Consider the following 17,563-nt stretch of genomic DNA (forward strand, 5'->3'; position numbering starts at 1 on the left):
CCATAATATAAAAATACGGTCACCGCACAAACTTCACAGTTATCAATCGACGACGAGAAGACTGCGCGCCAGTTCAGAGCCTTGAGCTTAGAGGCGATACCGCGCTAGAAATACCATCGAGCGTCGCGCTTATCATCCCGCCTCACTAACACACATACACCCCTGACGAGGCAGGCCCCTTAAGGTGGGGTCTCATTTAATCTTCATTACTAATGGTTAGAGACCTGCAAAAATTCGCGGGTTCAATGACCTCCAGGATAGACTCTACCACACTCTGCACACCACGGGCAAATGCCACCTGTTCAATTGGCTGATGACTTGTGAGTCGACTTGACCGAGTAGTGTCTGTGATTCGACACTTCTTCGAGCGAAGGGTCTCCAATCGGCCCCTCATTACTCCAGATCAACAGTGAACCAATTGCAGAAGCAGCGCTAAGGCATAATTATTTGAATTGTAGCATATCACAAAATGAATCCGCGAATTTTGCAGGTCTCTACTAATGGTTAAGGACTATTTCTAAAATTTTAACTCCACAACTTCCTTGCAATTTGCTGTCCTCCCGCAAATATTTTAAACAGATTACTCACTTAGTGAACTATCATGGGTGTTAAAAAAAGGTGAGCAAGTAATTTGTAATTATCACCACTTGTACACCTATCTTACACCCAAGAAATTACACTACGTTAAAATGTGTGGGAAATATTTGTGACAGAATAACAAATACAAAGCGGATGGTAGATATTTCAAATTTTAGAAATACCCATTAACAAAAAGTAATGAAGGAAAAAAAATGAAAAATCAAAATGGCACATTAAGACAGCCTTAATGTGGGTTTAAAAAAATTAAAATAAAATATTTTTTTGAACCGCTGCAATGCAAAAATGTTGCCACCTATAATAAGAAAGAAAAAAAGAAATGTAAAAAAAAAACCTGTTGACTTCTTCCAGTAGCACATAGTACTTAGAAATTGGCAAATTAAAGTTTTGTAAATAATTTTAATAGTATTAATTACTATATGACTGAATTTATTATTTGTACAGGCAATACTTTTCTTACGGTACCTAAAAAACTTATTAAGGTGATTATCTGTATGATGAAATTTGAAAAACTGAAATATAATTTTTTTTGGATTTATTTAACTTTATTAAATAAAAAAATTAGCATAATGAACTATACCATATCAATTGCGGAATTTTAAGTTGGCCTTAGTTTAATATTAAAACATGTTCAACAATTCTCTAATTCCCATCCACTTTCAGTGCAATGCATGAATAAAAGATGACTCCCCGTCCCCCCCTTTTTTTTGCAATTAGGCTATTACTTTAGGAAGCACGTGTGCAAAACTATAGCTATAGCTGTTCTAAAAAAAAAAAAAAAAAAAAATCTTAATTTTTCTACTTACTACTTACCCACAGTACCTAGTTGTCCAAATGTGTGTTCATTCTGAACAAATTTAGAAATTTAGACTCTACTGACACTCAGTAAAACAGACACTAGATCTACAGCACTTTTTTCATCTTGTACGTCGAAAGATCCTGGGCATTAAAAAAAATTGAATATCATAATAATTCAAACAAATTATGTCAGGTCTTGTGAAAATTTTTTCAACATATACATTTTGCGATCATAATGCATTGTTGTATCAAAAGTTTTTGTTATATCCAGGATCTTTCGATGTACTAAATTAAAACAGCAAGGATCATGTATCACATGATCAATGTATACAGATTCATGCCATCAGGATGAAGAGATGAACTTAGATTCATAATAAACTTTTACTGCAGCATATAACTAAAAAAAAAATATTACGACGGATAGGTTGTGTGAATCACTAGACTTGATGGACAGATGATTGTTGATGGCAGTTTATACCCATGACTGGTTTTATGTCAGAGATTACTGAAAGTCCAACTTAATCTACATATTTGTCTTTACATTTAATTCTGTGTAGCAAATATTCCAAAGGTGCAGGAAATAAATTCTTATATTTACATTAAGTTTAAAACTGCTCTTATAACTTCTGACATTCAAATTCTTAAACCTTTGGGAAATCATTCAGAACATTTGTATATAAAACTGTCTAGCCTAGTGCCAACCTGGCATTTAAGTTAGAGCTGTGCTTATGCCTTTGTGCTACTTGTAACCTATATGCATGCTTCTGAGAATACAGGAAAAGCTTTAAAAAAAAATCTTACATGCACACACTAAGAGACCAATGATGCTGCTAAGTACATCCCCAGCCACATTGACGGCATATTCATGTGAAATTAATTTCCGGTGCATTTTATATTATAATCATGCCATTTAGCAAATATTGATTGGGAAAATACAAATTTTGAATTTGAGTTGGAGGGTGGTAGCATTGAAAAACATACTGACCCATTAAATTCTATAATTAAATTAGGTATGTAAGGATTTTGACAAGCACTTCAAAGATACGTCAGTTAAAAAAATTATTGCTGTAACAGTCAAATCAGTAAATCACCACTTGCTAAGCAGCCGATGTAAAAAAAAAAAAAAACCTTGCCAAGGCTGCAAATCCTAGATCGATATCGACCGCACGCAAACATGAACACAAAATTTTACTTAGAGCTTCTCGTAACTTGCCTTTTATGTCAACAGACATTGAAGTGTTATTAATGAGGAATAAGGTGCCACATAGCACTTCACGATAAAAACAATCCTAATCTCTCACCCCCAAAACCTTCAATAACAAAACACCGCCATTTTGAGCATTTTTCGAAGTTACACATACGCAACACCAGACAGCAGCACACCTGCAATCTGAGACACATAAATAAATAAGTTGTCTTAAAGGCTTAAATAATTATTAAATTATCTTTACTCCACGATAACCAACGACAGTTTTCCTCTCATTGTGCAATATATACATCATAAATATATAATTTTAGTTTTTACAACGATAATACGAAAGTGGTGAGCCTGGCAGCCGGGATACAACAACAATAACATTAATCAAGATGGTTGAGAAGTTGTTGTACAACACTGTTCTTGCACAAACATTTTCTGCTTGTGGAAACTATCTGATTGCGTCAAATACGTATGGAGAGATAGCAACATTTGAGTAAGTTACGTTCATTCACATAATTCAGTAAAGGTACGTCGGGAACTGAGAACTCGTTCCACATCTTAGAGTAGTGTCCTGCCGTGCGTGGGAAGAGCAAGCGCGGTATTTGCACGAGAGTTGTTGTGATGGGGTCGGAGAACAGCACCCAGCACTCGCAAGGCGCGGGCTTCGCCAGGGCGTCGCAGTTCCACCGCGGGAAGCCCGCGCCGAGCCGTGAAGGCAGGGTCGATGAGGAAGAGGGCGGTCGCCCGGGGAGCATATCCCCCGGGCCGAGCATCTGCTCCGACTCGGACCTGCCGTACATCTCGTACACCGTGAACCGGCCCATAGGGGATTCGCCCAAGCTGGCGCAGAAGCACGGGGGCCAGCTGCAGAGGGGCAAGTCCCTGGGTGGGGCCGGAGCCCAGGGAAGGAGCGGCCCGGGCATGGCCTCGAAGCGGCAGCTGTCGCTGGCGGCGGCCAGGCCGCCGGGGCACAGCATCGTGGTGGTGAAGCCGGCGGCGGGGGCGGAGCCCCAGGGGAAGGACCCGGACCTCGTGCGTCTGGAGGGCGTGCCCATGTTCCTGCCGATCATGCGCGGCACTCTGAACCTCCCGGCAGTCCGCGACCCGGAGGTCCTGGAGCGGCTGGACCCCGCCGGCCTGCTGGGGCTGTCGTTCCGCTACCAGCGGCACCTGGCCGCCTGCGGGCAGGCGGTGGGCGCGGAGCAGGCCCACCTGGTGGGACGGGTGCGCGACGTGGACTTCGAGGTGTCGCGCCTCATGGCGGCCATGACGGAGCGCCAGAAGAAGTACGCCAAGTACGCGGAGAAGCTGGGCAAGGTGCATGAGCTGTCGCACCAGCTGAACCGCTGCCACATGGTTCTGAACCAGACCCTGGAGAGCATGGAGACGCTCAACAACTCCCTGCCCGTGGAGGAGCGCCTAGAGCCGTTTGTGTGGACCACCGGGTAGATTACCGTCGTCAGACAAATGTTACCACGAACAGCTTAGAATAATTCAATATACATATAACAGATATCATGCATTTTTTGTTTACTAAGGGGTACCTCAAATAGTGGTACAACAATGCCTATATGACACTGATGCTGTGTTGATGTGGGTAATTGATACTGTAGGGGGCACCATTGTAAATGAACGACACAAAGGCTAAAACCCGAAATTGTATTTATTCAGTTGCTTGTTTTATTTCTAATGATTATGTTAAGGTGCATTATGATATCTTCAAGAACTTCTAATTTAGATAAACATTTTTCTTTTATCTGTGGGGTATCTCTGCCTCAAATAATATTGAACAATATTCACTTGAAAATTAAAACCAATTGGGGTGTAAAAACAATCTTGGCCCTGGCCGTAAAGTACTGACATTAAACATCCCTGTCTTTTTTGAAAAATTCGGCTACTCTGTATTCGTAAGGATCTCTGGAGAACCATATGATCATGTTGTAGCTAGTATCAAGTAAACAGTAGCATGACGAGAACAGGATCAGGGACATTGCTAGTTGAAAATAGTCTGCTACGCTATTAAATCACAAAACAAATTTACGTCAAATGTTTATATTACAGGTATTTTTTATTATTTTACATATTCCCTTAACCTGAAAATACCATTAAGTTAATTGTTTACCTGGACTCAAACGTAGCGGCAGCACAGGCGTACGTAAAATGGTTGTTTACATGTAATAGGTCTATATATCAGAGAGAGAGGTGCCCCTACTATAAACAATTACCTTGGATGTGTACTGACTTTGCACGTGCCATAGTTTACGAACATTTACCCTGTGCAAGGCTAGAAACTGGCTCCAACGCATTCTAGTACTTTTTAAGTTGCGATTATTTCATGTTATGACTATTAAAGTGTACAAAATGTTTTCCAAGATAGTTTTGCTACCATAAAGTTTCATTTTGCACACCAGTAGATTTGTTACATTCCCAGAAGTTAACGAAATTGAATATGTACTAGTTAATGGTGCCAGATGCAGGTATGCCATCTGGACAAAATCAATGAAAAAGTGAGCTCTGCGCATGCGCAAATTTTGGGAAGTAGAATGGTCACAGATGGGACACCAAAATCCGTTCCTAAAAATAAGGAACTGGCTGTGTCCTATTGTGCACTAGGAATATGGTTAGGGTACAGGTTTTGCATATTCAACAATTAAACCCTTATTTTTGTGTCTTGGAATACCGACCTAAGTGAATTAAGCTAATCCTCATTTTTTAATAATTTTCCATCTTCATAGATGAAGTGCCATCTGTGAACATTTAAAAGTAAAAATTCTTTTCTCTGAGATCCTTTTAAGTTTTACTTTTTTGTATTGTGCCATCATGAAGTATGTATATGCAGACACCATGCTGATTTGTACTTTCTGCTAGCTGAAATGAGGAATGCTTTGCCAAACAATAATGTTACTAAAACTGGGACTTAATAGTTACTGTCACCTGTGATCCAGACAATCATGACTGCATGAATGAACTTTGCAAAACTTGCAAAGAGAATGCATTTATGTATTGTTTTCATGAAGATGAACTTCAAAAGCCAGCAATAACACACCTTGTAGAGGAGATTGATAAAAAGTTAGGACATTACAAAAAAAAAACATGTTTATTTGTAAAGTGAGCACATTCTGCATATTTTGAAAATTGGAGAAGTAATCTAACTGTGGGGACTTTGCCGAAAATGTGTCCCTTGTAGCAGCACATTAAACACCAGCAGCCGTCCATTTTCACAGCTGTTGTACCTACTGCTTCCTAACAGTAGTCCTTCAATCTTTGCAGTTGTCAATGATCAGCTGCAACATGCTTCTCGAAATTAAACAGCTAGCCCTCTGTTGAAATATGTCAAAATATTTTTTGATGGTGCCGCACTTGTTCACTTTGTCTTTGAAGAGGATTTTCATTTGACCGCTGAATGGAATTTTTTTTCTCATCATGCCATGGTGAAGATGCGGTGGACGGAGTGGGTGGGAAACTAAAACACAGTGTTGTAGTTAAAAGCAGAAAATGTCTTCCTGAAAGTTTGGTTGCATGTGCAAATGAAGTTGTGAAAATATTATTATGATGTCAGATTTTTGTTGATTTTTTTTATTGATTGATTTGCACTTGCAATTGGGCTTTCACCAGGTGGCAAGGAATTCTCTCCCCCTTTTTCTTTCTTCTCCCCCCACTCCTTCTTTAAACATCTCCACAGAGCTCTTGCATCTCTCACTCCCAGCATTCCTTCCTCCATCCCATTCCACTCCATCCATATCCTCACTAGGAAGGCGTGCCTTCCCTCTTTCTGTTCGCCTCCATTCCCTCTGGAGCTTCCACACGTGATCTCTCCATCCGCTATAACCACCTACCTCTGTGCACCTTAGTTCTCTGCTGTTCCCATCACCCGCCCCACCCCTTTATCACCTTAAACAGACTAACCTTTCCACCCTTCTCTCCTCCCCCTTAATGCTTCCCACCCCAACTCCTTAATCCTGTCCATCGGATTACGTATTTCCCCGCTCACATTCTTATCACCCTTACCTCAGTCACTAGATAGGGATCCCATTTTCTAATCAGATTTTGGAGTTTAATTCACAATTAGAAACCAGTTATTGGGGGGGTGGGGGGGGGATTGTTTACTACCAATTCCAAATTTTCATAGTGTACATCGTGTGACAAGTGCAGAAGGAGATTTGGGAACTGTCCTTGTAAGTCAGACTCTAGCACTGCATCCACCAAACAGCGCATTGAGGTGACTTTGTCAGAAACACTGCAGTCCTCAAGACCAGTGTCCATGCAGTCTGCAACATCAGCCACTAAAGTGCGGGACTTTGTACCGGTAGCTTCCAAGGGTGGCGATAAAAATGTTATAGAAAGGCGCTGTTATGCTCAAGTGATGAATAAAACAGACAGTAATGTGCTTATCAGGTTGGTCCCGATTTTCAACAGGTGGAAAAACCATTTTTCATTCAAAACACGACGACGTTAACAATAAAATTTTGATTTATAACATGACTCAAATAAGGAAAAAAAAATATTTACTATTATTACAATGTATAAAGGAGCATTCCTTTTTTCAACTTTGCTGTTTAATTTAAAATAATAATAATAATAATAATAATAATCTATACTAATATTATAAAGCTGAAGAGTTTGTTTGTTTGTTTGTTTGTTTGTTTGAACGCGCTAATGTCAGGAACCACTGGTCTGATTTGAAAAATTCTTTCAGTGTTGGATAGTACATTTATCGAGGAAGGCTATAGGCTATATTATATTATCAATAACATTAGGGATCCTTACTAAAAGTTCAATTTAGAATCAAATGCGTTGGAGGGGGTTAGATACAACATGCAGTACACGTACGAAGAGTGTGTTGACAATGCCGCAGGCGCTAGAAGTTTATTTCCTATTGCCTATTAACATTGTTGCCACGCACTAGATGCCTTATCATTCTTAATTTTCCTATACAAGTAAAAAACACCCGTGTGATATTAACAACGAAGCAATCAGTACCCTCATAAGAGTTCAATTAGTATTTAAATACTTTTTATCACTTTAAATCTCAAACCTAAACTATTGTTTTTTTCCTGTTTCTGTGTTTAATTTGTTTTTTTTTATTGCCCTTTTTTCAAGTATATATATTTTACAGACTTGAAACTTCACAGTAATGTTCCTTATGTTACGCAGGATGATTTTTTTCCGAAAATTAGATCCCATGGGTGGTTAAAACCAGGCAACAGTGGGTACTTTGTCTGCATGAGAACAGGATTTTGCATTGTTCATGCCTTCTGCGTCTCCATGGCAACGGGCATCGCGCGGCAGTGGCGTACCCACAAGGAGAGGCATGTATAATGAGCGGCGCAAGATTGATCTGCCTGTAGACTGCCGTAGCGAAGTACGGGTACATCAGTTGTACGTTGCGTGCACGAGTCGGAAACCATCGGTGCTATTCATTTTCTCTCCGGTACATTATACAGCATTGTATTAAATTTTCACTGAATTTTTTTTTATTTACCATTACTGTAAATGGGAGATGTGGCTTAATTTTTTTACATTAGTATAGCCGTGCGAAGCCGGGTCGGGCAGCTAGTAATAATAATAATAATAATAATAATAATAATAATAATAATAATAATAATAATAATACAGAGCAGAAATTATAAAACATACTTCAGGAAAGCAACCACAATAATTTTTTAATGTTAAAAAAGAATTGATTTTTATTAATTTATTTCCAGTTTTTACAGATGATTAGTATTCTAGAAAAATATAAATATGTGAAACTTAAGTGTAAGAGCTTGTGCTAATGTACTGTCATCCAGAACTTGTACATGCCTGGCTATGTTTAAGTTAAATATTTTGTGTTTTTAAGCTGCAGTGTTTACAAAGTGAACTGTAGTTTTGTACCTCTTAGATTTCAGTTGCTTATTTATTATTGCATGAAAATTAAACTGGGCCTGGAAAATCATTAGTTTATTAAGAGCATATTTTTTGTGGGATTTGCTATTAAATTAAAATTATGGTAAATCCCTATAGATATTGGATTGCATGTTTTGGAGTTTGTGTTTAATCTTTCTACTCTATTAGTATTTAGTATGTACAGAATAATAAATTTTTGTGTTTTGACCTTGGCAACAAGACACTTGTGTTAATATTTATGATATTTTAAGTCCTGTTGTAAAATCATGGACTGTGAGAAAAATATTTAGAAGGCTGTGTGATACATTTTACTTGATGTTGATTGCCGAATCTTTCACGTGTCAATAAAAGTTATAAATGTTTGTCTTCACAGTATCAGAGATGTTTTCAAATGTTTTAACTTTGGCTTATTGACTTTTCCATATCAGGTCTTGAGGTGCAGACCTCTTAAATGTAGATCTCAACATTTCGACCTCTACATTTCAATTTTGACTTCGCCAGTGAAATTATTGAGCATTTAGATTTCATTTTTGAATTTGATTATATTTAACATACTTTGTATGAAATTTAATAGTTTTTTCTACAACACCAGTTTTTTTTTACAACACAAACTTTCCTGTACTATCTTGGGTCTTTTTTTTTCATCCTGTTTCTAAACATGTTACCTAATCTGGACACATTTTGTGTCTGCATTTGTGATGTTGGATGTCGGCCTGACAGTCAGATATTGAATCTGAGATGTGGCTTTTGACGTGTCAATCTCGAAATACCACCTTGAACATGTCAAACCAAAATATAAAACAATGTTTCAGTTACATACTTAGCATGTTAATCTTGACATGTAAAAAGCTGGATTTTTTAAGATTGGGCAAATGTCATGTTGGACTTCTAACGTCCATTGATAAAATTACATTAGAACTGCCTGTGTAAAAAATTTCTGGAAAAACATTGACTACAATATGACTTCCTACCTACTGTTACAAAATTTTGATTGTGGAGAAAAACTCCAAACATTTGATTGTTTTTTATGTTCTCTTGTCTCCCTCGTTTATATATTCAGTACCTTGTATCCACAATCTCTTCAGAGAAACATTCCAGCCCAGTTTTGACTTCTTAGTTATCTGTCTTTGCGTAGGGTGTGTTTTTTTACTCTACTGCTCTATTTTACTTCTTTTTAATTTAATTTTAAAAAGGGAGGGGGGATTGTAGGATGAAAGCTAAGGGGAAGATTTTATACAGGATAAAATAAGATATGAATTTTATGTGCTACATAATTGCATTGCATAGTACCTCTTGAAAGGAAAACATTTTTTGGGACATAAGTTTTGTGAACTAGTAAGCAATTTACTATTTATGTCTTAAAAACTGTTTGGTATCTGTTATATAACTTTAGGCTGCTTTGATGACAAAGCCGTATCTCCTCCCCCCTTTTATCACCCAGTTACACCTATATTGCTACAGTACTATGTATTCAATATGTTGTTTGATGTGCAATAATTTGAATTGTAATGCCTTGAAGCAAAACTAGTCACATATTATTATGTACCTTTGTTTCATTGAGTAATTATATTTATAATTTTTCAGTATGCAAGTACTTAGCCAGATTGGCAAGTGTTTGAGATCCTGTATTTTTTATTCAGTTGTGATTTAATTTTGCTATGATATGAAATAAATGTGTATGATGCTAAAAAAAAAAAATTGTCTATTAATTTTGCATCTCATAATTTTCTTCCATTGCCTTTTAGTGTAAATTTCTTCTTGGAAAATTTAATAAATGATATAATATGGTGCAATTTTTATAGTTGGATCTGAAGTGTAGTGTGTTGAATGTTTATTTCAAACATTATTAACTTTAATGAAAATAGGTAAGTATGTAGCTATCCAGTGACAAAAAGTAGGAAGTTGTTGTTTCTAATGGGAGGTCTTGAATGTGAATTGTCATGCTCATGAGATGTGGCATGGTTGCAATCTTTGTTATTGGTTTTATCCCAAGCCTCAGTATTAATTGTATTGACAGTACTATTACCCTTGATCCCAACCCTCCGTATGACTCATATTAACAGAGCCTCGATATGACTCATATTACCATAGATGTTACCCAAGGGATTTGTGCGTCCACCACGATCTCAAAGATCTTTTGTCCTGAAACTTCTAGCCCCTGTGCGGTGTTAAATTCAACCATTTGATTTTTTTCCCCAAGTTTTTTTTTCAATTGAATTGTTTATTTAGTGTAGGTTAGAGGTGGTTGAAGATGAGAACAACAGTAATCAAAAATATTTGTACATGAATTGGCCATAGCCTATAGTAAAAACCATTTTCCCGTCAGTTATTTCAGGAAATCAAGGAACCTGAAATCAGGGCGGCCCTACTGGGATTCCAACCAGTGAAACTAAAAAAATATGATAATACTCTCATGGCAAAACTTTTCTTTGCTTCTTGGTTGAGACCACATTTATGAAAATTTTATTATTTGCCATTGAAGATGGATGCAGTATGGCATGCCAAAAAGTTTGACTCATACCTTTAATACTTTTTTTCATTATTAGCTAGCTGCCTAGGTTAAAGTTTTTATGTTTTCTACAGTACCAATAACTAGCGTTCAAATAATAAAAATTATTTTTGCTAGATTTAAAGGTAACTCGACTAACTACTTTTTTGAAAGAGTTTTAATTGCCTCCTGATTATTCTGTTTTGCTTAGCCTTTTAATGCTTGTAGTTTTGAGCATTTTTGAATGCTAGGCGAATATTAAATAAATTCTAATCACATCACAAATGGGGCCAGTATTCATTACTTTTAAACATTTTAAGTTTCAGTTCAGTAAAATCTCTTTATTGGCACCGCACACAAATAATAAAAAAAAGTAACTTTGACAAATATGCAAATAAATTACGATATATGCTTTTTTTCTTTGTGGAAGATAAGCTATACAGGAAAGTCCTGAACTAAAACCAGTGTTTAACTTACAAACATTAAAAAATAATGATTCTGAACGGGACTGAACTACTCGAATTGTGTGTGTTATCCCAAAGCAGGTGTGTATGCAAGGAGGGGGGGGGGGGTGTATATTCCATGTCCCTCCGAAATCCTATAAAATCCTATCATTTCACCAACCAAAAGGAAGTATGTAATTTGAAAGCAAACAGCAGGAGAAGTGGTTCTATTCCCCCCGCCACCCAAATGATACTCTGCGTACACTCCCGGCCGGTAGTTAATGTAGTTAATGATCCGGAGGGTGCGGCTGACGCTTGGTGTGTTTGTGGCCGCAGCCTGCAGAAGATGGTGAGCCCCGGGGAAGGGCTGGGCCCGCCCTGCCGGGAGGCGGAGTACCACTTCTCTCCGAGGGGCGACGCGGAGGTGTGCAGCCTGGCGACCACGGACCGCTTCCTGGTGGCGGGGCTGGCCGGCGAGATCACCGGCTGGGACTGGAAGACCGTCACCTCGGGCACCAGCCCCAAGCAGAGCTGGAGCATCCAGATCGCAACCGCAAAGTTAGTGTCGCCGTCCTCCTCCCCCCTCCTCGCTGGCCGGTGTCTCGGAGATCAGTTACTGTAGTTAAGGCTGTTTGAACCAGTAAGTTCCAGACCACGACCGTTACCGCAGTCAAGTATCAATTAACAGAGCTTCGTCCAACCGAGGTTCTGTTTTGTCCGAGCTGACCTAAAGCTTTGAATATATATACTGTATAGAAGTCGCGAGTGGATAGGATTTACTCTACGTTTTTCAGAAGCGTATGATGAGCAGCTTGGGAACTTCGCCGCTGCTTTTGCGCTGCCGTAACGCCCTGTATCGTCTTAGGTTGTTATTTACATGTTAGAGCGCAGCACTGTCGCCCGCTGTCATTCCCCCGCAACCCCCATCCATCATTCACTGCAGCTCAAGGTCGTTCAACGGGAGGGGGAAGGGGTGTTTGAAGAGTTCGACACTTGTCCGCTAGGGACCACCACAAGTCGATGCCCTAGAGATGTTGGCGATTGCGGCGGTGAATTAACCAACTACCTCAAAACCGTATTAGAAATTTTAACCTGGGCTGGCGACTTCTATACAGTAGTGACATTCAGGGCAAAGACTGTTGTTGGAACATTTGCTCGAGGACCTAGAAAATGATGTAACTGTTTTTGAAAGCCTTAGTAATATTAACCCTAGTTCAGCACTTTACTGGTTGTGCGAATCATGAAGCGACGTGAAAGTAAAGCTGGAGAAATGTTACCACTGGGCTAATTGAAAACCATGATGTTTTTCAAATTATATCCATGTCACCCGAGATTTTCTCTTATTCGAGATTACTGCGGTCAATATTAACTCAGGCATTAGAGACTACTGTAGTTTTAACTGGAATGCTGTACAAAAATAACACAGCACAACAATATTCAAGGCAAGCTGTATGAAGCTGTCCATGGCAAGGAAAAATAAAACAGTCAACGAACCATAAACGCGGGCAGCACTGTGGTGCGACCTGACAGGATAAACAAACGCCTGTATTTATCTGAAAAAAATCTGAATACAAGCGGCTCAATCTGTGTCTGATTACAGAATCTACCTAACCGAAGAATGCAGGATTAGAGTGCCAACTGTAATATAAGTATTAAAATTGGCACATTTTGTGGTCATTGTTCTATTGCCTTTGCTCAGTAGTGGTCCTATAAGAGTGGCGATAGAGACAAATTCCCCCCCCCCCTTTTTTTTCATCCTCCTTAACTTTCCTAAACAAACTTAATAACTAAAATAACTTGAGCGATAATAAAAATAATCCACGCCAGACTGCACCTGAACTTTTAAATAAGTTCTATTTTATTTTGTAAATATGAGTAATTCTACATTTTTTTAGGAGTGCTGTACTGCATACAGTTTTTTTAAAACTTTTTACGACATCATAAATGTATTAAAATAACATTTAAGTGACCTTTTTTTTTTACAAGTTAAGTTATTTTAAGATGAAGTGTGTATTTTATAATAATTTTATTCAAAAGCATTATTTGCTTTCAGTATGCAATGGTTGAAAAATGAAACTGATAAAATTAAAATCATAGCCTTCTGTACACACAATGCATGTGTCTTTGAAAGTTTTCAAAACACTTTTCTTCAAATTTAGAAGCCAAAAGTAGGCAGATGATAGTGTTGCCTTTTTTTTTTTTTGGCATCTAGCGTGATTATAAATGTTGTGTATGAAAAGGGGTATTTTAATTATCTTGCATTCTTGCATAAATTATAAACCCAGCCTAACATTTTGGGCCCCACCTGCCATGTGAAATTTTTTAACTTTTTGAGAATTCAATTTTATTTTTTCAATAAGAATATATTTCAACATGGAATTAAAGACGAGTTGACTGTGAAGATACCAGAAAAATCAGGTTGTGGTAACTACCCGTGGTGCAATTAGTAAAAAATTTATTATTATTATATGCCCTCCTTGACCATCTTTTTATTTCCAATTGTTATTCTTCTAAAATCAATTGTAAATACATCTTAGATAATACTGGTTTAAGAGTCCACCAGTATCATGGTCGACTTACGTCTACTTTCTGTACAATCAAGAGAGAAAATGATATTATTTTTAGATTAATAAGCAATTATAATAGTTTAGACCCAATAGTAAAAAAGCTTAACCAAATAGTAAATTATTTTAGTAGCACTTGTAGCCAATTCAATTAACTGTGTATTCTTTATCCACTAATTTTCTGTATTTTTGAATTTATTAATTTTTTTTTGTTTTGTGTCATTTGTCTGTGGTGTCTCTTGTGTATTTTTTTTTTTATCGTGCACACCCCTGTAATCTCTCCTCAGAGTGTTGGTGTGCATGTCACAATTTATAAATAAAATAAATAAAATATTATTATTATTATTATTTATTACTATAAATACATGTCTAAATTTGTTCAGTCAGCCAAACGGCATGCAGCGTGTGTGTAGCTCAAGGGATTGACTCTCGTAAAACGATTGCAATGTGCCTTGAGACGCCTGGATCCGACCGTGTGTGGGGGATCTTGTCGACGGGAGCCCTTGTGTCCCAGGGACGCGGTGGACAAGCCCGACGTGAACTGCATGGCGTACAGCAGGGACGACAACCTGCTGTACGCGGGATGCGGCGACAGCAAGATCCACGTGTTCAGCCTGGAGGATGGCAGGCTGGTTCGCACCCTGTCCGGTCACGAGGACTACGTCCACTGCGTCGACAAGTTGTGAGTAGAGCCGAGACTTCAACTGGAAACGCGCACAGTTTTCGAAAGTGGCTTCAGAGAACGTCCGGAGAGTGCATTTCCGACCCGTCGACGAATATGATCTTAGTCTACCGGAGGGAAATTCACGGGAAGAATCCCTCGGTTAAAAGCAGGGGGCGCAAAAACTAAATTTCTAAAAGGGGGGGGGGGGCAATATACCTCTATTTATAAAGAATCATCAAACCCCCCCCCCCCCCCCTACTTAATAGGGGGATTTTCCTCCCCCGATAAAAATTTGTATTTCAAGGTGGAAAATGGTGCTGCTATTTAAGCAGTTTTACTATCTAAAAATTTTGATTGCACAGCACTTTCTTTGCCCACATTTGCCCCCAATTCAAGGTTTCAAGGGGGGGAGGGGGAAGGGGGGCAAAATACCCTTGCCCCCCCCCCCCCCTGATGTTGCGCCCCTGATTAAAAGCAGATGACAAGAATGGAACGAGAGACAAAGAGTCCAGGCACGCTGTGTTGATGTTTTTGCCCCGGCGGTGTTGTCTCGCAGCAGGGGCCAGCTGGCGTCGGCCGGCGAGGACGGCTGCGTGAAGCTGTGGGACACGCGGCAGAAGGAGTGCGTGGCCTCGCTGCAGCCGCACCTCAAGGAGAAGGTGGCGCGGCCTGAGCTCGGCAAGTGGGTCGGCGCCGTCGCCCTCAGCGAGGACTGGATGGTAGCTATTCCCCCGCCTCCGCCACGGGTGTCGCGAGGATGTATTTTTTTTATGTTGGGGGGGGAACGCAATTGATTTAGTTGTTTGAGGAATATCCATCCCCCGGGTAAAATCTGGGGTTTTGAAGGTGCAAAAAGGCTGTTTTTTAGGCATTTTTCTTTCCTAAATATTCTAATTATAGTTGGTTGCAATATAAAAATTTATTTTTTATAAAAAAATATTTTCAGAGCACAAATTTGTAAAAAAAACAGTGCTCACATTACGATTGAACTAAATGCACCATGCGCAACATGTGGGTTATATATCACAGAAATCATATTTTTTAATATAACTACGAAACTAAATATATGATTGGAGGGGACGAAATTGAAGACTTTTATTATTGGGGGGGGAGATGGAGACGTGTCCCCCCCGTTCCCCCCCCCCCCCCCCCCCCGGTTGCAACGCCCATGCCTCCGCTGATAAATTTTATCACCTGCTGCAGCGGCAACAAACTGTCTGTATCCGGCCCCTGCCTAAAGAATCTTTTCAACAAAGAAATATGATTAATTCAACGGACTTGTAATTTGCGACCCGTCGGGGTGAACCCGAAGCCTCGGGTGCCCGGGCGCCGGCTGGAGGAAGGGGTGGGGGATATTGTTCCTCGCGCAGGTGTGCGGCGGGGGCCCGCGTCTCTCGCTCTGGCACCTGCGCTCCATGGACGTGATGACGGCCTTCCCGCTGGACGACGCCGGCGTCCACGTGGCCGCCTTCCAGGACGACCGCATCTTGGTGGGCGGGACCATGCCCCACTTCTACCACCTCAACTACTCGGGCGCGGTGTACGCCCAGGTGCCCAGCTCGTCCACCACCGTCTACTCGGTCGTGTACCAGGAGTCCCCTGTCAAGGTCCGTCTTCCTCTCGCTGCTGTTCAGTGTAGTGGCGGCAGTATCCTGAATTAATTTCCTTCTAATGTCTCGTATTTTTGAACGTGTCTTCAAATGAATTCTTAATACAGTGAAACCTCATGAACAAAATCCCTGTTAATACAAAACACTCGTTAATACCTTTGAATATATATATACTGTATAGAAGTCGCCAGCCCGGGTTAAAATTTCTAATACGGTTTGAGGTAGTTGGTTAATTCACCGCTGCAATCGCCACCATCTCCAGAGCATCGACTTATGGTGATCCCTAGTGGACAAGTTCGAACTCTTCAAACACCCCTTCCCCCGCCCTCCCTCAAACACGCGTTGTCACTCCACCCAACCCTCTACCCCACCTCTCATCCCTACAGTTTTGTGACGCACAAACTCCCGTTGAACGACCTTGAGCTGCAGTGAATGTTGGGTAGGGGGTGCGGGGGAATGACAGCGGGCAACAGTGCTGCGCTCTAACGTGCAAATAACAACTAAGACGATACAGGGCGTTACGGCAGCGCCCTGCAGCGGTGAAGTTCCCAAGCTGCTCATCATACGCTCCTGAAAAACGTAGAGTAGATCCTATCCACTCGCGACTTCTATACAGTATATTGTATATATATTCAAAGTTAATACTGTGTTTTTACATTTCCTAGAAATTACATAGAAGTTGCAGTGCTAAGTCATTTATTTAATACAAATATTTGGTTCATTCTCATCATTAGGGATAAGATTATATGGTGAGCCCTTGCCTCAGTTTAATGAACGTTTTAACAAAATTTTCAGACCAAGTGGATTCTAAAAAAATAATTATTTTTCTCCATTTATAATGCATCTCTTCTTAGATGATTTTTAACTTAACAGATAGATGTTTCCTGTTAAATTTATATAAGCACATCATATGTTAACCCGGTCATAATGGTGTTTTGGCATCAAAGCATGTACATAACTGAGATATTTATTTCTTGTGTTTCAGGTTATGTGCCTTGCTGGTTCCAGTAGCAAGATCGATGTCTGCACAAACTTCACTTACAGAGATCAGATCATATCGTTTGCTCCCAAAATCAAGTCCAGCTTTCCAGCTAATTACTAGTTGACCATCGTCCATCGTGATAGCACAGCACAGCCGTTTTAAAAGAACTAAGTTGCATATTTTTGTTGAAACAAAACCTGAAAAGGGTGGATATTCATCAGTGTTACAGTAACAGTGTTGTACTACCTTTTTCACACAATTTTTTTTATAAAAGCTACAATTAAAATTTTTAAAAACAAATCACCAGTATTAAGATTTATTTTATTTAACTTT

The 17,563-nt window shown here is 39.6% G+C and overlaps 3 protein-coding genes across 3 annotated transcripts in view; 2 read left to right on the forward strand and 1 right to left on the reverse strand.

The window, feature by feature from the left end:
• Nucleotides 1-2,788, reverse strand: part of LOC134540333 (serine/arginine repetitive matrix protein 2) — a 60,805-nt gene extending 58,017 nt beyond the window's left edge. Inside the window, exon 1 of the mRNA XM_063382995.1 lies at nucleotides 2,609-2,788. The gene's annotated coding sequence lies outside the window, so the exon portion shown is untranslated. The remainder of the gene's footprint in view (nucleotides 1-2,608) is intronic.
• On the forward strand, nucleotides 2,788-17,530 carry LOC134540334 (THO complex subunit 6). The gene is made up of 6 exons (XM_063382996.1): nucleotides 2,788-3,086; nucleotides 11,747-11,968; nucleotides 14,489-14,656; nucleotides 15,195-15,357; nucleotides 16,009-16,245; nucleotides 17,234-17,530. Exons 1-6 carry the CDS (start codon nucleotides 2,983-2,985, stop codon nucleotides 17,348-17,350), a joined length of 1,011 nt encoding a protein of 336 aa, XP_063239066.1. The 5' UTR covers nucleotides 2,788-2,982; the 3' UTR covers nucleotides 17,351-17,530.
• Nucleotides 3,097-10,177, forward strand: LOC134540335 (BLOC-1-related complex subunit 5). Its single transcript, XM_063382997.1, has one exon. The coding sequence runs from the start codon at nucleotides 3,215-3,217 to the stop codon at nucleotides 4,040-4,042; it is 828 nt and encodes a 275-aa protein (XP_063239067.1). The 5' UTR covers nucleotides 3,097-3,214; the 3' UTR covers nucleotides 4,043-10,177.
• Nucleotides 17,531-17,563: the final 33 nt, after the last annotated feature.

This window comes from Bacillus rossius, chromosome 16 (genome assembly GCF_032445375.1).
Source record: "Bacillus rossius redtenbacheri isolate Brsri chromosome 16, Brsri_v3, whole genome shotgun sequence".
Classification (NCBI taxonomy): domain Eukaryota; kingdom Metazoa; phylum Arthropoda; class Insecta; order Phasmatodea; family Bacillidae; genus Bacillus; species Bacillus rossius.

What these genes read in the sequence shown, in the direction of transcription:
- LOC134540334 (XM_063382996.1), top strand. Translation starts at nt 2,983, where the DNA reads ATGGTTGAGAAGTTGTTGTACAACACTGTTCTTGCACAAACATTTTCT. An exon ending in CCCTCAGCGAGGACTGGATG is followed by an intron (nt 15,358 to 16,008) that starts GTAGCTATTCCC and finishes TTCCTCGCGCAG; the next exon opens with GTGTGCGGCGGGGGCCCGCG. An exon ending in ACCAGGAGTCCCCTGTCAAG is followed by an intron (nt 16,246 to 17,233) that starts GTCCGTCTTCCT and finishes CTTGTGTTTCAG; the next exon opens with GTTATGTGCCTTGCTGGTTC.
- LOC134540335 (XM_063382997.1), top strand. Translation starts at nt 3,215, where the DNA reads ATGGGGTCGGAGAACAGCACCCAGCACTCGCAAGGCGCGGGCTTCGCC.